The 18,962-nt window shown below is 53.0% G+C and overlaps 1 protein-coding gene across 5 annotated transcripts in view; it reads right to left on the minus strand.

Moving 5' to 3' along the window:
- The window catches only part of NTN1 (netrin 1), a 195,132-nt gene that overhangs the window by 17,214 nt on the left and 158,956 nt on the right, over nucleotides 1-18,962 (minus strand). For all 5 annotated transcript variants that reach the window (XM_053568064.1, XM_053568063.1, XM_053568066.1 and 2 more), the window contains exon 6: nucleotides 9,940-10,014. In XM_053568064.1, coding sequence (XP_053424039.1) covers nucleotides 9,940-10,014 — 75 coding nt within the window. The remainder of the gene's footprint in view (nucleotides 1-9,939; nucleotides 10,015-18,962) is intronic.

Consider the following 18,962-nt stretch of genomic DNA (forward strand, 5'->3'; position numbering starts at 1 on the left):
GCTGCAGGTTTGGGGAACCTCCTGCTGGGATCAAACCTCCTGAGCAGGCTGTAGCAGACCTGTCCAGCCAGTGAAGTTACAGATGCTGCTCATTCACCTGCCTGCTGGGAACTGACGTGTGGCAGGAAAAACCCAGGCTCAGGATAAACCACCTGCTGGGCCCGGCCTGGGGGAGCAGCATGGCCCAGACTCCAGGGGGCTATTGGCCCTTCTCTCCCCAACAAGGCCTGAGCACATAAGACACCTCTGTGGGGAGGCTTCCTGCCTCCTGGAGGTCCCCTTAGATTTATGAGCTACTCAGGGTGGCGGGATATTCAGCTCCTTCCCTTCCCCCAGCCACATCTTCCTTCCAGCGAGGGGAGGCTTGGACATCTGCCTCAGAGACAACAGCCAGGACAAATGAGGAGAGGATGCCACCCTCACAGAAACCATTAAAACCATGCAGCCCCATAAATCTCCCGCTACAGAAAGCGTGTCACGAGCTGCAGCTGCTTTCATAAAACCAGTTCCGACCACATGCTTCCCAGGCCCCGGCAAAGGTAAGAAAGCACCGAGCAGAGCCAAGTCTTGTTCTCAGGGAAATCTGTCCAGAGAAACGAAGAGTCTCTGCCGTGGAATGCAGGACAGTGAGGCCAACACACCCACGCCTGGGTGTCACACCGGCCCCTGCCTGGAGTTTATTATCAAACAAATGGAGGGCTGGAGGCTGAGGGCGGCCAAACCCAGCACAGCCACCACAGCCCCCTGGGTGGCTTCAGGAATCCCAGGACTGCCACCCCTCCCCCAAGGCCCTGTGTCAGGACTTGGACAAGGTGGGGACAACCAACTCAGGGCTGGAAAAAGGCTTTCCTCCCAAATGAAGAAGTAATGGTGTGCCCCTCTCTCTTGCAGCCAAAAGCAGTGTGTTCTCCTTTTGTTTCCCCTACCAAGTCCCGGGGCTTGGGCTCTGATTTTAGGAGGGAGAGGGGTTAGATGCCTAAGCAACCACCTGGCTGCTTGAGGATACCCAGAGGAGGGGACATCCAAAGGTATCAGAACTGGAGAGCCAGACTCTAGGGATGACGTTAGCCCTGTCCCCTGGAGATGGGCATAGGCTGGCCTGGCCAGTACCACTGTACCCTAGGCTAACAAGTGAGAAGAGAGCAGGGGACCTACTACCTGCTTTGCAAGAGGCTCAAGCAGGCAAATGAACTTGGCCCCAGCCCTGCCCCCTCGCCATGAGGGCTGGTCCCCTGCAGAACAGCCCAGTGCACAGCCTGCACCCAGGGAGGACATGACGGCTGACTTCCTCTCCTGGCATGACCCAGTGTTTTGCCCCCCCACCACAGGCAAGGATGGGGCTGCCAGGGAGCCATCCTAGAGGACAGGTAAGGCTCCCCTCCCCCAGAGGGCCTGGCATAGCCTCCAGAGCTGCCCAACCACCCAACCTTCCTCAGTTCTCCCAGGCTAGCAGGGGAGGACGGTGGTGAGGACAGGGCAGCAGCTGGGAGGGTAGTGAGCTTCCCCCTCAGCCAGCACCCTTGGCAGCAACAGTCCTAGTCCCTCAAGGAGGTGAAGGTGGAAAAGGGCTGGTCTTTCCTTATGTGGCCTTGTCCAGTCCCTCATTACCTCCAGGTCCCTGCGGGGCTAACAGAAAGTCTGATGTGGAGCCTCTGGCCAGAGACCCACTGGGACTGCACATTTAGCCTCCCACCGCAGAGAGGACTGGCCTGAGAAGCCCTCAGCCAATGGTCCTGCCCACCACCCATTTCTTCGTGGAGGCTCCAGTGAGCCCCTCTGCATGCACCCCTCACCCCTGGACGGGCTGGCACCTGCTGTGGGACCCTGTCCTGTGTGGGATGAAATCTGTGGGCCTCTGCACATGGGACTAAGCTCTGAATACCTATCAAACCACCCCCAGAGCTTGCTGTCCCATCCCCCAAGGAAGCGTGAGGAAAGTACCCACAGCCCTGAAACAGGAACCGGGGCAGGATCTGGAGGAGTGGAGCTGTGTGGCTGTGTCCTGCTGGGGGCTCAGATTTCAGCCCCTCCAGCCCAAGCCACATTCACCTGGATGAGTCAGTTCAGGCTCAAGGACTTGCAAAGGTGCCTGGGACCTTATGCTGTGCCCTGTGCCACTACTGCTGGCCACCTGGGAGGGCAAGGTGCCCTGGGGTACCCCATGGGATCTCAGAGGCCAGAGCTGGACACTGGCAGACCACAGCCGGCAGGTCTGTGGAGACTGGGGTGGGTCTAGGAGAGGAATCCTCAGGAACAGTGACAGGGGAGCCAAGGTCCTCAGTGTCTAAGGCACTAATTCCACCTGGTACAGCTCACTGGGGAGAATCGCCCACCCCATGCCCTGCATTAATGCGAGAAGCACTTAGTAATTACTAAGATACAGTCCCCGGCAGCCCCGCCGTTGCACCAACTCTGTGGCCACCTTGGACAGATCCCTGCCCCCTACCCCATCCCCACTCTGAGTCATGTGTCCCCTTCGCAGGAAACACTCTTCATTGGATGGCCTTTGTGGCCCCTCAGGGCCATCTCTGCTCACTCCTCCTTCCTAAAACCAGGATGTTCAGAGAGGAAACAGCATGAGGAAGACAAGGGGAACCTCCTGGGGCGGGGTACAGATGAGGACCAGATGGGGGGCAGGGGTGAAGGCGGCCTCTGGGGCCTACTCTGCCCTCTCCACAGCCAGCTGTGGGGACAGGGATTCGCTGTGGGAAGGGCTGCACCCTCAGGGTCCCCCGTGCCAGTAGGCCCCCTTGGCACAGTAGCTGCCCCCACCTGGCTCTCAGCACACAGACTTTCCTGTGGGCTCAGGAGCTTTTCCATGGAGCTGGCACTGGGGCCAATCCCTGCCCAACCTGGTGGTCACCCACATTCCGTGACCTCAGGCTGACTCACATAGACCCAGCTCAACATCTGGCCTCCATATGGTGCTGGCACTCTAGGGGGGTAGGTCACATCTGGTGGGGGGAAATCAGAGGATCCCCAGGGGGCCAGTGACCCCAGGGAAGGGTCACTGAGGCTCTGAAACACCATGCCATGTGCTGCAGGCTGTCTGCATCCCATTTCTGGACACGGGGACAATGCTCAGGAGAGGGGTCCTCTCCTACCTACCACATCAGTTACCTCCTGATCCTCAGCAGGCGCCCTGCCTCTGGGGGACAGCCTCCGAGTTGCAGTTCTAACATCTGTGCCCATACCCAAGCCCAAAGGTCACTGCTGCAAACAGTAGCCATCTCTGTGACGGGCTGATGGCCATCCCATTCTGTGCACTTGAAGGGAATGGACCTGATCAGGAATAGCTAGTGACTCTAGAAAAGGAAGACGGGTGCTAACAACAGGGAGAGGCTATTATTTGCTGAGAGGGCTCTTGTCCCTGGGGCAAGCTAGAGACCTGAGTTGCGAGACCCTCCCTATCACCCTGGCTCATCTGACTCCCAGCCTGAGTGACTAGATCAGAGCAGGACCCAGAGCATATGTGGGGCCACTAGCACCTCCACCACTGCCACAGCCTCTGATCCACAGAAACTGTTCCCTCCATGGCCTCTCCTCCAGGCCGATCTTCACTGCCCCAGCTTCGTGTCCCCCACCTCCCACCTAGAAGCTTCCTCCACCACATGGCCACACCTACCACCCACCCGAAGGGTTGTGCCCATCCCTGCCACTGTGCCCAGCACCTCCGCCCTGTCATCTCAGACGTCCCCAGCACCATGGTGGCCGCTTGTTCCTACTTGTTTGCCTGTGGGAAACAAGTGGCCTCTCCTCAGAGGGTTATCAGGAGATGCTGGAACACCAGGTCTTCAGCTTTCTCTGGGACTGTTCCACACTGAGAAAAGCCTGACCCCCTGGCTGGGGGAGAAGATGTCAGGCCATGGAGTACCTGATCCTGGCACGTTATTCTATCTTATTAAGTCTTCGTGCTGTGTTGACAGGAATCCTTCCCTCACAAGGGGTTGTAAGACTTAAACAAGGACAAGAGTGAAGCCTGTGATGTTCCGGGGCAGGGCCTGCCAGGGGGATGGCTGCTGGCCTGGCAAGCCCTCTGCCCCAGGGCACACGGGGTTTGCTGACCTGTATCAGAATTCTGCTCAGGTCCGCAGCCCCAAGAAAGCACACCAGCACTCACTCTGAGCCTAACAGGCCCTGCTCCCCCCCCCACAGATGCCCACAGAACATCTCCCTTGAGTTGTATCCTCAGCAGTAACCCCAGTGGGATCTCAGGAGGCATACTGAGACAAATCATCTTGTGAAAAACATTTTGATTTTTCCATGTGGTGGTGCCAAAATGTCTTTCAACAAAAGGGGTGACTAATAAACATTTCTGGGAACGAATAATTTTTCCAAGAACTGGCAGAAGTAAGATGATCTCACCTTTCAGAATGTGAGCTGTCTGTCTTTCCCACTTTCTGAATCCCAGGGAGAAGAAAGAAGCAGGCGGTGGCACCCGGGCCACCTGAGGCAGTGGCTTGGGCAGGGCAGGAGCCCCCGTACCTCTGTCAGCCTCTTTCTGGCTTCCCCAGGTCCCACCCTTGTACCTGGCACCCACAATCTCCCTCCTTTCCGATTTCACTAGCCTGTTGCTAGCCACTGTGCTTAGAGACTTTTTTCCCTCTGTCTGGGACTTCTGTTTTGCTGTGAGCATTGGGCTCCCTCCTCCAAGAAGCCTTCCCTTCCCCCATCTGCTCCAGAGGATGGGCCATGCCCTAAGTGTTCCCACCCTGGGCCATGACCCTGTCACCCATCCATCTATAGCTTTCATCTGGGCGTCCATGTCCTCTCCCAGACTGTGGGCTCTGGGAGGGCCAAGACCTTGTCTCGCACCTATCTGTAAGTGCAGCACCCAGCACAGGACAGGGCACACAGCAGGTGCTCAATGACTGTGTTTGGAGGGAGATGCTGGGGGTGGGAATGGGTGTGTGAGAGACCAGGACATCTAAGTCTGTGCACTGCTGTGTGACTTGGGAGAGGCTATGCAAACCAGGGGAGGTGAGGACCGGACAGGGGAGCCGCATGGGGACAAGAGGAGGAGGCAGGAAGGTGAGGGGCAAGGGAAAGCAAGGGGGTCGGGGGGCAATGCCTAGGAAGCCTCGTGCAGCGGTGTGGCTGGGCTGGAATGTTCTGCTGGCAGCAGTTTCTGGGGCCTGGGCATCTAGGTAACATGCCACAGCACAGGTAAGTCAGCAGGGATGTGCTCTGCCAGTATCCAGGCTGGTCCAATGGACACAAACGCTGTGGTGACCATGCACACACTCTCTCTCACATCCACACACACATTCGCTCAGAGCACCTACACAGAGGAAGGGCCCCTCCAAAGTAGCGTTTTCCTGAGAAGTTGGCAGCAGTCACTAATATGCCTGAAAATAACAAATCCTGTCTTGTGTGAGCAACCACTCCATGCCCGGCTTCTTTTTCAAGCATCTGCAAGATGAGCTGAGTTCCCCTAGAGGGCATCAGAGGACTGAGGTGGCCCAGGGAGAGGTGGGCCAGGTGGATGACAGCCTCACCACTGGCTCCTGCCCCTTATTAACAGCACCTGGCATGGCAGGACCATGACCAGTGTCTCACAATGCTATCATGTCTCCTAGATGACAGACACCTCCATTAGACAGATGAGGAGACCAAGGCCCAGGCCGCTGAAGCTCTCTGACTAAAGTCACACAGCAAATTAGGAATCTGTGCTGGGGGTCAGAGCTCCTCTCCCTGTGACGGGAAAGGAGTGGGGCCACCAATCCCCATAGGGGGACAGCCAGGCCTTAGCAGAGACCACCCCGCCCCCACCTTACCCAAGCTGGGCCCTAATCACAGTAAACATGCCTGAGAGAACACAGGACAGGGGCAGCACCCCCAGGTCACTGCACCCCTGCCTCCGTCCACCAGCAACTGCCCACGGTCAGCAGGGCTCAGACCCCTGTTCTCCAACAGCTCAACACTGAGCCTCTCCGGAGTCCAAGGCCCCAGCAGGAGAAGGGGGCTGCCGGCAGCCTGCTCTTCACCCAGCAGGGGTGGCAATCCTGAGGTTCTAATTAGCGGCTTCTGGAACATCCAAGTGCCCTGGGTGAAGGAAATGTGTTTCCTAATTGGCCCCCTGCCGGGGTGTCAGTCAGAGAGCAGGGATTATGTAGCCTCGAGCTGAGGCCTTCCCAGCCCTCCCGGCCTGGCCTGGCCACCTCCTAGCTCTCATACCCAGGCCAGCTCCCTCCTATACCCATGCTGGTCACCTGCTCCCGGGACTGGCCTGGGGCTGCCCCACGATAGACCCAAACACACTTCATCCAGGGGCCAAATAAATGACACCTAGGAAATTCTCCACGAGGCCTAGCAGAGCCCAGAGATCTCCTACCCCATACCCCAGCTTTAGGGCAAGGCCCCTGCACCAATGGGCTCCTTCCTGTAGCACCCATGATCCCCCAGGGCCACTCACTCCTTCCTGGCCGAGCCACACTCCTTGAGGCCCTGCCCCCACCGCAGGAGCCTCTGCGACCCCCTTCCAGACATGTTTCTTGTCCTGCCTCCTGCCTGGACACACAGGCTGAGCTGAGGATGGGGATGATGCCTCAACTTTTAAGTGACCCCAAGAGTACTAATGAGTCCTAGCACCAGAAATGCCATCCCCCTGGGCATTGGGGAATAGGAGGAGACAGTGGCAGCTCTGACTGTGGGTTCATAGGTTGAGGGCATGTTAGGAGGACATGAAAGCTGGTGGCACCCCAGCTCCAGCTCCCATCAGCTCCCTAGGGTCACTTTGCCCCTGCTACTGACTGTTCAAGTTCTGCCCACAGCAGAAACATGGACAGTGGGTGTGGGGCCGTGAGGTGGGCAAGGTGGGCTGGCCGGGCTGGGAGAATGGGACAGGGAAGGAAAAGCCCAGAGAAGGCCGCCTTGGAAGAAGCGGGAGGCTGAGGAAGTCACCTCCCTCAGCCAGCCTGTGTCCCCATCTATGACCCCAGGGAGCTAAAGTCCACCATCCCTGACACCTGCTTGGCCCTGATCACATACAAGAAGTCAGATGTGAGGGCCAAGGCAAGGCTCAAACCGGGAACAGAGAGCCAGATGGCACTCAGAGCTGTGCCCCAGCCCTCCCTGCCCTGAGAGGTGCCGCTGCTACCCGGAGGGGCCACTAAGATGCAGGGTTCAGGGGCTCCTCTGAGTTTATAAAAGGAGCATGTCAGGTTCAGCAGGTAGGGGGTCTACCTCCCAGGGGTGAAGGCCAGGAGACCTCTGAGGAGCCACAGTGCCCCTGGAATACCAGACGGGGTCAGGGGCAGTGAAGGGGGCAGGTCCCCTGGGGGGGACCTGAATCCAGCAGAATCAGGTGGAAAACAGGATCTGTGTCAGTAACTTCTACAAGTCCAGGGTTTTCCATTTTCTTGCAGTTTCGGTGTGAGTGTAAGAGTGTGAGAGGGTGAATATGGGTGAGTGTTTCTTACAGAACAGAGGCTGCAGGGCAGCGCTGTGCGGGAACACTGCTCAGTTCGCCCTGCCCCAGCGCTATTTCACAGGACAGCCACCTAAGGTTCCTACAACCAAACCAAGCATACAAAATCATCCCTCCCCCAGCAGGCCCATATCTTCCTCTTCCTTCCCACCTCCCTGCCAGGTGACCCAGGCCTCGTGCAGGGAAGGAGGAGGAGGAGCAGAGACGCACGTGACCTCTGCCACCGACTCCTCCAGACCTGCTGCTTTGCTGGGAGCCAGGTGCTCAGGTCGGCAGACTGAGTCCTTATCTCACAGGAGGGCAGTGAAAGGGACAGGGCTCCTGCCTGGAAATCCCTGGCAGACACTGGAGACCCAGGGCTGGGAGGACACATCCCTTGTGGCTGAGGGCCACGGGAACTTCTTTCGAAACATTCTGGGGCCCCTCCTCGCAGCCTGGCTTGGAGACGGCACTCGTGTTCAAAATCCAGGTTTATTTTCCCTTGGGAGTTTCTGCCATGCCTTGGGACATGTGTGCTTTATAGGGGCTTATTGGAATTTTCTGTGGACCCCAGAAGGGCTGTGAACATTGATGCCCACAGCCCAGTAACTTCTGAAATGATGCATAAAACCTGCCAGGCACTCCTGCTTCACCCTGCAGGGCTCCGGAGTGGGGGCATATGTGTATGAATGCACAGTCACCCTCCCTCACACTCCCTTAACACACACACATTCTCTCTCTTACACTCACACCTATTCACACACACTCTTACATGTGCATATACTCACACACACACTCTCACACATGTGGACGCAGGTAAAACAAGAACATTTAAAAAGTTCTCAGCATTCCTCTGAGCTCCTCCTTTAGGCCTTATTATTCATTTCATTATGTTGAAAGGTCCTACCCATTGTCCTTATAAAAGAAAAAAACTTCAAGTCTGGTTCTAGCAGATGGCCCAGCAAGGACCCTACGAGGCCTCTGTTAAGACACCTTAAGGCCAGGGAAGAGATGGAGACTGGGATCTGGATGGTGAGGCCACCTCCACAGCAGCCCTCCCTCTTACCCCAGTTCTCCCATCGCCCTTTCTTCTCTTCTCCCTTTCCCCCACCAGCCTCCCATCCATGCAGTAGGTTGATCATCTCCATTTTACAGAAACTGAGGCTCAGACAAGCAATGGGACTCACCCTTGGGCCCCCCAGAGGAAAGAGTGTGAGGGAGCCTCAGAGAGCTGGACAGGAGAGACAGGTCACTCTGTCTTCCCAGAGGAGGCCAGGTGTAGGGCCAGCAGGGCCATGGAGGCCTGGGACAGGGTGGCACCTCCTGGGGCCAGTTGGAGGGGGATGAACAAGAAGGGGCCAGATTTGGGTAGAGTGGGGAGGAGGACAGAGGAAGGTGGATGGTGGGCAGATGTGGACTGACAGGGGCCGGGAAGAGGCAGCCTAGCCCCAGGGCTGATCAGCCCAGCTGCAAGATCAGGAAGAGGCCCCATGCTGGAAGAACCAGGCCTGTGTTCAGAAGCCCTGGGCCTGGGGCTCCTTCCTGGCCTATGGTGGGGGCCTCAGACACCTATAATGATGCCCTTGTCTGTACTCAGGGGCTTTGCCCTGCCAATGGTCAACTGGACGATTCTCAGGGACTTGTGTTTGCATCTCCCATTGTGCAGTCTGACCCCTAGCTCCCTGCAGGTGCTACCCACTGGTCACCCTGGGCCCCCTCCTGGATAGGATCCTTGACTGCCTCCCACCCACAGTGAACATGGTCAGGCCTTGACCCCGCATCAGGCAGTGTCCAGCCAGACCAAGCCTCCAACCATCAAAGACACAGGGACCAGAAACCACACAGCTGACTCCTCACTGCCCACAGGGCCAGCTGGCATGAGGATTCCAAGAGAGACCTGCTGTTTCCAGGGCACAGTGAGAATAGGGGGACGAGAAAGGAGGCCCCTCTGAGGACAGAGCTAACAGGCAGTCTGTGAGATGGCTCCCAGGGCTGGCTGGAGAATCCCCTTTCTTCTGCATTTGACCTTTAGGTACATCAGAATTACCAGGGAGCCCCTTAAAACACAGGCTTCCCAGCCCCACTGCAGCCTGGTGGGACATGTGAAACACACCGGAGAGCTCCTCTCCCCTTTCTGGTGCCCAGAGGGCTTCACTTTGAGAAATGTAGACTCAGATGGAACGTCCATGGCACAGATAAAGACATGGAAGACTAGAGAGCTATAGCCACACAGTGCCTCAGAAGCAGAGTGAAGTCAGAGGCCAGTCTGGGAAGGTGGGCCCCGCTGGTGTGGGTGCCCATCTGCAGGGCAGGGGGACAACTCGGGCCACAGGGGCCCCTCAACCCCCTATCTCTGAGGGCCAAAGTAGAAGAGATGAGAAATTCCTGGATGTGGGGTCTATCCAGCTAGGTTCCCATTGGTCGCAAGAGCTCCGTGACCAACACCCTCCTGGGGCCACCTGCACCCAAACCCAGCTCCTCACTGGTCATGTTGTCCTCCCCTCCTCCCCAGACAAGGGACCCTCACTCACCATAGTCCTTCTTGCAGTACTTTTTCATGTTAATCTTCAGCTTCCCTTTGGAGGCCTTGCAGTAGGAATCACAGTCTGCAGGGGGGTGAGGAGAGCACAGACAAAAACTAATTAGGCTGGCAATGAATAGGCTGGCAGGCAGAGTGGGAGGCCACCTCCCCAAACACCCAGCGGCCTGTGATCCCATGGGCCAGGCCGGGCAGGCGGCTGTCCAGGGCAGGTCCAGCCTTCTAAAGAGGCCCTGGGACAAAGGACCCCGCCTGACCACCCACCCCCTCCCCAGCTGACAAATCCTTTAGCCTCCCCCTACAGCTGCCTTGGCCTCCGTGAGAGACTCTGGGGGCTCCCGTATTGTGCCACCCAGGGCTTCTGAGCACCACACAGATTCTCCCCATTCTTAAGATGCAACTGGAGACTGATTAAAGCCGATAGAGGCCTCATTGTCACCCCATGCCCTGGGTCTGTGTCAGGCACTGGCTTTCATGGTGTGGAGTCTCTGGCTGGGGTCAGTCCCCAACAAAAGAGGTCACAGAGGAAATTAGCAGCCCATGAAGCATTATAAAACCCCTTTGGTGTCCACTCCACTGGAGTGTGCAAATAAAATGCCCCATGAAGACGAGTTCAGTTCTAATGGGCCCTACTGCTGAGAGGCAGGGCTGCCGGGCCTGTGTCCACCGGATAGCCCTTTGAGGGCTTTCAAGGCCCAAGGAGGAGCAAGGCAGGATGTGTGAGGCACCAGGACCTGCCAGACATCAGGCCTGTTCTCTGGGGGGTAGCCTGTGTCAACTTCCTAAATAGAACCTCCCACCTCAGCCCGCCATGGTCTTCTCTGCCAAAAAGTTCTGTTCTTTAGGAAGGTGATGCCATTCCTTTGCTAGGCCTGTGTGTGATGACCCAGACCATCTTAGAGGCCCCAGAATTGCAAATCTCCCCCAGTCTGCCCTACCTCCACTACCCAACAGGATAAAATGAAGCTCATTCAGCTCTCACTACCATTCTTTGATGTGTAGGTGTTATTCCCATTCTGCAGACAAGAAAACTGAGGCCCAAAGAGACTAAACTGCCTGCACAGTGCATCACAGGTAGCTACTGCTACAACTTGGCTGTGAACTTCGGTCTAAGATATCACAATACCTGAACTCTTGGTTAGGCCATGATCTGTCTCTGTAAACACCGAGAGACCCATCTCAATGTAAGCAGGGTGTGAGCTCAGAGCTAGGGATGAGAGGTGTCCAGTATTTCAGCAACTCCCAGACTGGGGGTGGGGGACAGCAGCAGGGAAGACCACCCAGGCCGGCCTGGATGCTACAGGGGTCCAGCCTGTTCTGGGAGCAATGGTGAAATGGGCTGGGTGTGCGTCCCAGGGAGGGGTGGGGAGAGGAGGACAAGGAATATAAAGTTCAACACACGTGTGTTCACACATATGACTGCCCAGAAGCAGTGACAGCCTCCCATCCTGCAGAGAGGAAAACCAAGGCCAAAGTGCAGGAAGGAGTGGTTTGTGTGGGAGCACAGAGCAAAGCCACGGCAGGAAGGCAGGCCTCTCAGAGGCACCTACAGCCCAGCCTGGGGCTCAGGTTTGCAGGAAATATTCAGAAACCTCCCCAAAGCCAGCCTCTGGCCCTATGGAGACAGCTGCTTCCTTTGAAGTCCCAGGATGCACTAACTGGTGCTTCAATTAAAGTCGACTAGCTCCATCCCACTACTCTGGTAGCCAGGCCAACGGCCCCCTTCTGCCTCCTGTGCCAGCCTCTTAGGGCCTCCAGTTAGGAGTCAGTCTCAGAAAATGGGAGAAAAACAACCCCTTCCTGTCCCACTATGATACGAGCCCTTAAAATGCCCCTGCTTGGCAGCACTGCAGGCCACAGTACTGGTCTCTCCCACCAGCTGGATGGTTGGTTGGTTATTAGAGTAGGGACCTCTGGGGGGGGGGCAGGAACTAGGTCACCCAGAGAAAGTGACCCTCCCTCTACTGTGGCCAAGGTCGAGGTTAAGGTGAGAGGTGACGGCAGCCCAGACACACAAGTCATGACACCTTCAATACCATCATCACCAACGCCACACTTGTCCACTGGGAACGGCCACCCTGGCCACATCTCTGCCAGCTCACAGACAGATGATGCTCACAAGTAAAGCCACTGCCATGGCTGACCCCAGGCTATAAGTCCTGGTGTTCCCAGGTGAGCAGGCTGGAATCCCTCCCTGCTCTCTCCACTTAGGGAAGCAAACTGGAATGCAAGGGATGCTGAGTGGCACTGCTGCAGGGACAGCCTGCATCCTCTCTTCTTGCCTTCTTGTTTTTTTTATGAAAGCCTCCAGCCCACTTCAGGAGGAAATCACTTTCAGCCTGCCTCCTCCCCATGGCTCAAATGCAGCCTTGGGTAGAGTGGAGAGGGTGTCTTTGAATACGTTAGCAGTTCCAGCCTCTCAGAAGCCTTTGGGGGGGGGGAACAGGTGGAACCCCTATGCCCAGCTTAAAAATAAGAGCCCGAAAAGGTTCCAGAACAGCCTGGAGGGCAGAAGAGTCCTAGGACAACCTGCCCCTGTGCCTTCAGCATCAGTGTCTCAGCTTAGTAAGCTCTACAGTCCTATCCAGGGCCATGTAGCCGTCTGGGACAGAAATCATCCTAGAACGTGCAGCATCACTGCCTAATTAGATGGAGCCCCCAGATCCTGCTTGACAAATTGGAGTTGTCACCGTGAATACTAAGAGTCTGTACCTCGATAACAGTGGTGATTCATGTGGCACTAGCAAGGTGTCCCGCACTGTTCTAACAGCTTGGAAGCTCCTCTCAACTCTTCCAATCTGGTCCCACTTTACAGACGAGAATACCCATGACTGAGATGTTGCTGACTCAGCCACCCCAGGTCTCAAGGCTAATGAGGCTATCTGGCTGCAGGAGCCCTGCTCTTTGCCCTCTGGTTCCCAGCCCTGACTACACAGTGGAATCACCTGGAAGGTTTAAAAAACTGGGATACTGGGTAGGGCCTGTGGCTCAAAGGAGTAGAGCGCAGGCCCCATATACTGGAGGTGGCGGGTTCAAACTCAGCCCCAGCCAAAAACGGCAAAAAAAACTGGGATGCTTGGGGTCCACCCCCACGAGCTTCTGTTATCCTTCAGTTGAGGGAGTGGCCCAAGTGCCTGGACTTTTAGGGGTTCCCAGCTGATTCTTATGTGCCATGGTCAAGGTTAGAACCACTGCCTGAACCAGCCGGGAGATGTGGATGATCTCTGGACGATCTCTTGCCCGGAGCACCCAGTGTGGTAGAGAAAAAGCCCGGATAGGAGGCTGTTGACTCCATCTGTAGAGTACAGAGAATCTGGAGAGGTTTTCCACACAGAAAATGATGACAGCACTGAGTACTTGTAGTACTTGTGTGCATGTGTGTATGGGGGGGGGAGGGAGGGGGCCTATGTCCTATGACTTTCCTTTCTGTCAGCTGGAAATTCTTGTCAGTGTGCTTGTTGAAAAACGTCCCTAGTCCCTTCAGATTTGCTGATTCTACTGTAACTGTGAGCTAGGAAAACAGGCTGGGCTTGTTAGAATTATACATAAAATACAGGTACACAGGCTTCCTGCTCTGGGCAAAGGGAAGGACCTGCAGGACACAGATGCTGTGACAGTTACTCAGCCCCTGTGGACTCTTTGTTTAGTTTGTATACCAGATAGCTGAGGTCACCAGACAAGTGGCCCCTGGATAAGGCAAACGCATGTTCTTCCTTTATCAAATATACACAAAGCTACAGAGCCAATGCTTTCAAAGGACGCTCAGACTCCTTCAAAGTGCCATCTACCTGGCAGCCTCTTGTGTAACCTCTCCTTGTTTTGTTCCAAAAGAGCTATGAAGACAATGAGAAACTGAAAATTCACACTCGTGCCAAAAACAAAACTCATGATGACCCAAAGCTGGAATCTGGGAGCAATCTCTATTAATTAAAGGCAGATGGTGGTGGAATAAGCAAAAGCTGTTCAGGTTTTACCTCAGGACACAACTCTTTGTATTATGAGCAGAAAGATCCAGAAAAAAGGGAAGATGACAGAGAGACAAGGACCAGGAGACAGGCAGGGAAGCAGGTGGGAACCAGAAGGAACTTGTATTTTTATCTAACTCACGGATGCAGAGAATCAGACAATTAGGCAGTGGACATGAGCAAAAGGAAGCACCTGCCGGGGCAGAAGGAATCCAGGTAACGGCTGGTAGAAACCAAGAATGATGCCTGCCGAGGTGGCTCACACCTGTAATCCCAGCGCTCTGGGTGGCTGAGGCAGGAGGATCATTTGAGCTCAGGAGTTGGAAACCAGCCTGAGCAAAAGCGAGACCCCATTTCCTAATAAAAATAGGAAAAACTAGCTGGGTGTCGTGGTGAGCACCGGTGGTCCTAGTTACTTGGGAAGCTGAGGAGGAGGACTGCTTGAGCCCAGGACTTTGAGGTTGCTGTGAGTTAGGTTGATGCCACAGCCCTCTACCCAAGGTAACAGAGAGAGATACTGTCTAAAAAAGAAAAAAAAATAATAGGAGATGAGCTGTGTATACTTCCTTCCCACTCTCCTTAAATGTGAGGTGAAACTCCAGCCATCGCGCAAGCATAGGATCTGCAAATGTTTTACTGTAAAGAGCCAAACAGTCAATATTTTAGGCTTTGAGGGCCACATGGTCTCAGTCACTATTCAACTCTGTTGCCATAGCTCAAAAACAGCCATAGATAATATGTGACCAAATGGGCAAGGCAGGATTAAAAAAAAAAAAAAACTATAAAATTCTAAAATTACACAGCCTCTGAAGAAAGCCATGGGGGATGGGGGTGGGGGCAAAGCTAAGCTGGGAAAGCTACATGATGCAAGAAAAGAAAAGTTGGAGGGGGGGAACTAAAAAAAAACTCTAAAAGCCCAATAATGCAATTAAAATCTACTTTGGAAGCAGCAAAGAGAAATGAAACTACAGAAAATCAATTCAGAAACATAGAGAAACTCAATAAATTGGAGAAACTCTTGCAAAATTTAGAGGAAAAAGATAAAATCATGAAAACTATGACAAAGAAAAGAGAAGGATATAAGACAGAAAGTGGGAAGGTGACAGGATTAGGAAAGAACTAATTTGCAATAGCAAAATGGAATAGGAACAAAAATCACAGATAGGATTCCTGAGCTTAAGACCTATATAGGTAAGAGGGAAAAGGCTCATGGAAGTTTTTCAAAAATCAAGGAAAAGAGACCAACACCCCAATCGCATCTTTGCAAAACACATGACACACCAGGACAAGGAAAAAATATATACAGATTAAACAATAACAATAACTTGGTCGGATGATCATGGAGCAAGGTCTATAAGGTCTTACGAAGAAAATTTGTGATCCAAGAATTTTATACCTAGCTAGACTGTCTTATATGTATGTAGGCCTCAATAAACAAAAGATATTCTCAAGTGTGCAAGGGCTCAGAAAATATTCAAATCATGTATCCTTTTTGAAATAAGAACTTTACTTGAGAATGCTTTCAAACTATGAATTGAATCAAAAAATAGGAGTTTAAGAGGGGAAGCTCAAGATATAAACACACCAAAACCAGTAAACATACAAATTTAAAATTTGGTTTTAACAGAATGCAAGTATCAAAATAATTTTAAAATGTTTGAAAGGGAACATAAGTCTCTCTCTATATATAGATGTAGACACACACATATAATATTTAAATTTAATTTGAAAATTTAGATCATATTAAAAAACTAAGAAGTAAAATAAGGTGAGGAATTAAACTTTATCTTAATTAGAGAGAATGTAAAGATGCTAGTTCGAGCTAGCGTCTAATCTATAAGAGCTATTAGACCAAATAATGCTTTTGAAAAACCCCAAGATAGGATGGTACCTGTGGCTCAGTGAGTAGAGCACTGGCCCTATATACTGAGGGTGGCAGGTTCGAACCTAGCCCCAGCCAAACTGCAACAAAAAAATAGCCAGGCGTTGGGTGGTGCCTGTGGTGGGTCAGTGGGTAGGGCACTGGCCCCGTATATCAAGGGCGGCAGGTTCGAATCCGGCCCTGGCCAAACTGCAACAAAAAATTAGCTGGGTGTTGTGGCAGGCGCCTGTAGTCCCAGCTACTTGGGAGCCTAAGGCAGAAGAATTGCCTGGGTCCAAGAGCTGGAGGTTGCTGTGAGCTGTGATGCCACAGCATTCTACTGAGGGGAACAAAGTGAGACTCTGTCTCTAAAAAAAAAAAAAAGAAAGAAAAAACCCCTAGATAGCCACTCTAGAGAAGATAGGAAATAAATTACAGTTAATATGCCAAAAGGTAAAACAGAAAACATAGAAAATTTAGGAAGCAATTATGATAAATCAAGATTACAGAAGGGTAATTCTAAAGAAATTTCTAAAGAAAAAGCAATGAAGGTAATGGATCCAACTCCTCTATTGAAAAACGGATTTAAAAATAATAAATTACTGTTTACGAGGGATATAAGCCAATAAAGTGATTTTATGAGCCTCACCACTTCAGCAGTGGCAAGCGTGTATCAGTGAATGAAAACAAAAAATGAACCAAGATGTAGAAATGCTCATTATCAAAAAAAGAATTCAAGGCAAGTATGTTTACAAAGGATAAAGAAGACTACCTAGTAATTTAAAAAATGTATTTCTTTAGTGTAGAATAACATCTCATTGAAATTTATTAAGCTAAAACTGATAGAAACACAAAAAGAAATAGACAAAACACTTAAGTAGTGAAAGAATGCTAAAGTAATCCCCCAAAAGCTGAAACTATACAGGCCACATTTCCTAACCACAATGTAATAGGTATTATTTGTTATTAAAGAATAAGAAATGAAAAAAAAAAAACTTTTAAAAAAGAGTAAGAAATGAAATAGCAGAGCATTAACTTCTTAAAGTTAGAAAAGGGGTAAAACGAAGCCCAAAGAAAACAGGAGGAAAGAATAACAGAGGGAGAGACTAATAAAGTAGGATAAAGAAAAACTCAAAAATTATAAATACGCCCCAAGCACTGACTCTCTGAAAAGTCCAAATACAAAACAAACTTAAAAAAAGACAAAACACTGTCTTGTCTAATTATGAATAAAAGAGAGAAAACAGAACGCTAGGAGGTAATGAGGAAAGGGGATCACATGATCTAAGGCCACTGTGTACAAATTTAAGCTAAAATCTTAGAAATCTGAATGAAATACATTTTTAAGAAAATATGAATGACCAAGTTGAACTGAAGAAGGGATATGGAATCTGAATAAAAAGTCTTAAGAAATGTCTGCCTCAACACAAGTCTCAGAGGCAGGGCCAGGTAAACATTTAAAGGATATTAATTTCATGCTATTTGATCTGTTCAGAAACAGAAAAAGATGGAAAGCTATTAAAATGAAAAATACGAAAATGCTGAAAATCAACCATTTTGCAACTTAAAAAGGGAGTTTCATGCATTTCAACCTTAATAAAAAGGCCAGCCTATCATACGCAGGCCCTGTGGACCAGCTGATCAGCCTCATTTACCAAGAGACTCAATATTTTGCACCCTGCAGATTCTCATCCTCCACCAGGTGGTTGAGATCCTGCCCACCTCGGCCAGGGAGAGCTTGCTCCATGCAGGAATAACAAGTGAGGAGTGGGCAGGGGCCCTTTGGGGCTCAGACTAAGGGCCCAGGAATATACTGGCACATCTGCACGGGGGACCTGGCATCAGGGTTGCCTTTCTCTCCCACCCATCTCCCCAACAAGAGCCAGAGGCTACCAGGGCTGGACATAGGCACTGCTTGACCCCCCCACTCAGACGTGTTCTGTCCCACGGAGAGCCGCTAAGCCCCGGAGGCCACCATCTGCCCAGCTCTCAGCAGGCCCATCCTGGCTGGCTGGCGTCCTGGCTCCTCCTGGGAACAGCCTCCCTCCCCTCCATTCCTCCCACCTGCTCCCCTGACCAACCCAAGGCCAAGAGCCAAGAAGAGGTGGCTCTGCAGGCCCAATCCCAGCGGCCGAGCCCCTCCCGCCTCTTCCTCCACCTTGGGTAGCTGGCCCTTCTAGTTGCCTCCTGTGCCCCAGGTGCCAAAACCCTGCTGGGCAGGCCTGCTCGCGGGATCAAGGCTTGTCTCTGAGCATATGGCAGGCAGAGCCTGGCAGCCGTGGTTAGAGCCAGGGGCACCGCATCTGGCACCTCCCCTTGGAGCGGGGCGGGGAGCTGGCAGAGGTCTTGCTCTCTGCAACCCTGGCCTGCTCAGTCTGCACCTCTGCCTCCCTGCTTCTCGGCTCAGCAAGGTGGGATGGCGGATGTCATGAGCAATGTAGTCTGGATCCTCCCAGGGCAGAGAAACCAGGAGAGTTGGTTAAGTTCGAGCCAGTGACTTAGTGTGCGCGTGTGTGGAGGAGGTGGGGGTGAAGGGCGGGTTCCCCCTGGCCTAGAGTGAAAGAGTGCTAAGTAGAGAGGCTGGGGCTAGAAGGGCACCCAGCTGGCTCCCTCTGTTTTTGGCTGGGCCATTCCAGCCACTAGCAGGGGACAAAATGCAAGTGAGGCCTGTCTGCCTGACCTGGAGCCGCCAAGCTGCACAGAACCTCCCTCCTGAAGCCCCCAAGGCCAGAGAGTCCAACTGGTGTGTGTTCAGTGTCCAAGGTGCTACAGGTGTGTGTCCTGGTCTCACAGTGGCCATCACAGGGGAGGACAGGGGAGGCACTCCCCATGCAGCCAACTCTCACCTCTTGGTCCTGGGCTGTGAGTGATTCAATGACTGCCCCACCCCCACCCCAGGTAAGACCATCTTCTTACCACACTCATCAACAAGCACTTCATCCAGGGGTGTAGCCACATGTCTGGGGGAGCTGGGTGCACAGGCAGATCTTCAGCCCCCACACATCTCTCTAAGCCTGTGCTAGTCTCATCTACCCAATTCATCACCCCAAGCCCTGCCTGCCTCAACAGCGAGACTACAGGCTCTGGGGCAGAAAGGTCAAGGACTCCCCAAATGAGGCAGCCTCTTGGGGACAGGTGACTAGGAGAAAGCCCCAGATGTCTGCAACACGCATAGCAAAGGATGGGGGT

This window comes from Nycticebus coucang, chromosome 18 (assembly GCF_027406575.1).
Source record: "Nycticebus coucang isolate mNycCou1 chromosome 18, mNycCou1.pri, whole genome shotgun sequence".
Taxonomy (NCBI): Eukaryota; Metazoa; Chordata; class Mammalia; order Primates; family Lorisidae; genus Nycticebus; species Nycticebus coucang.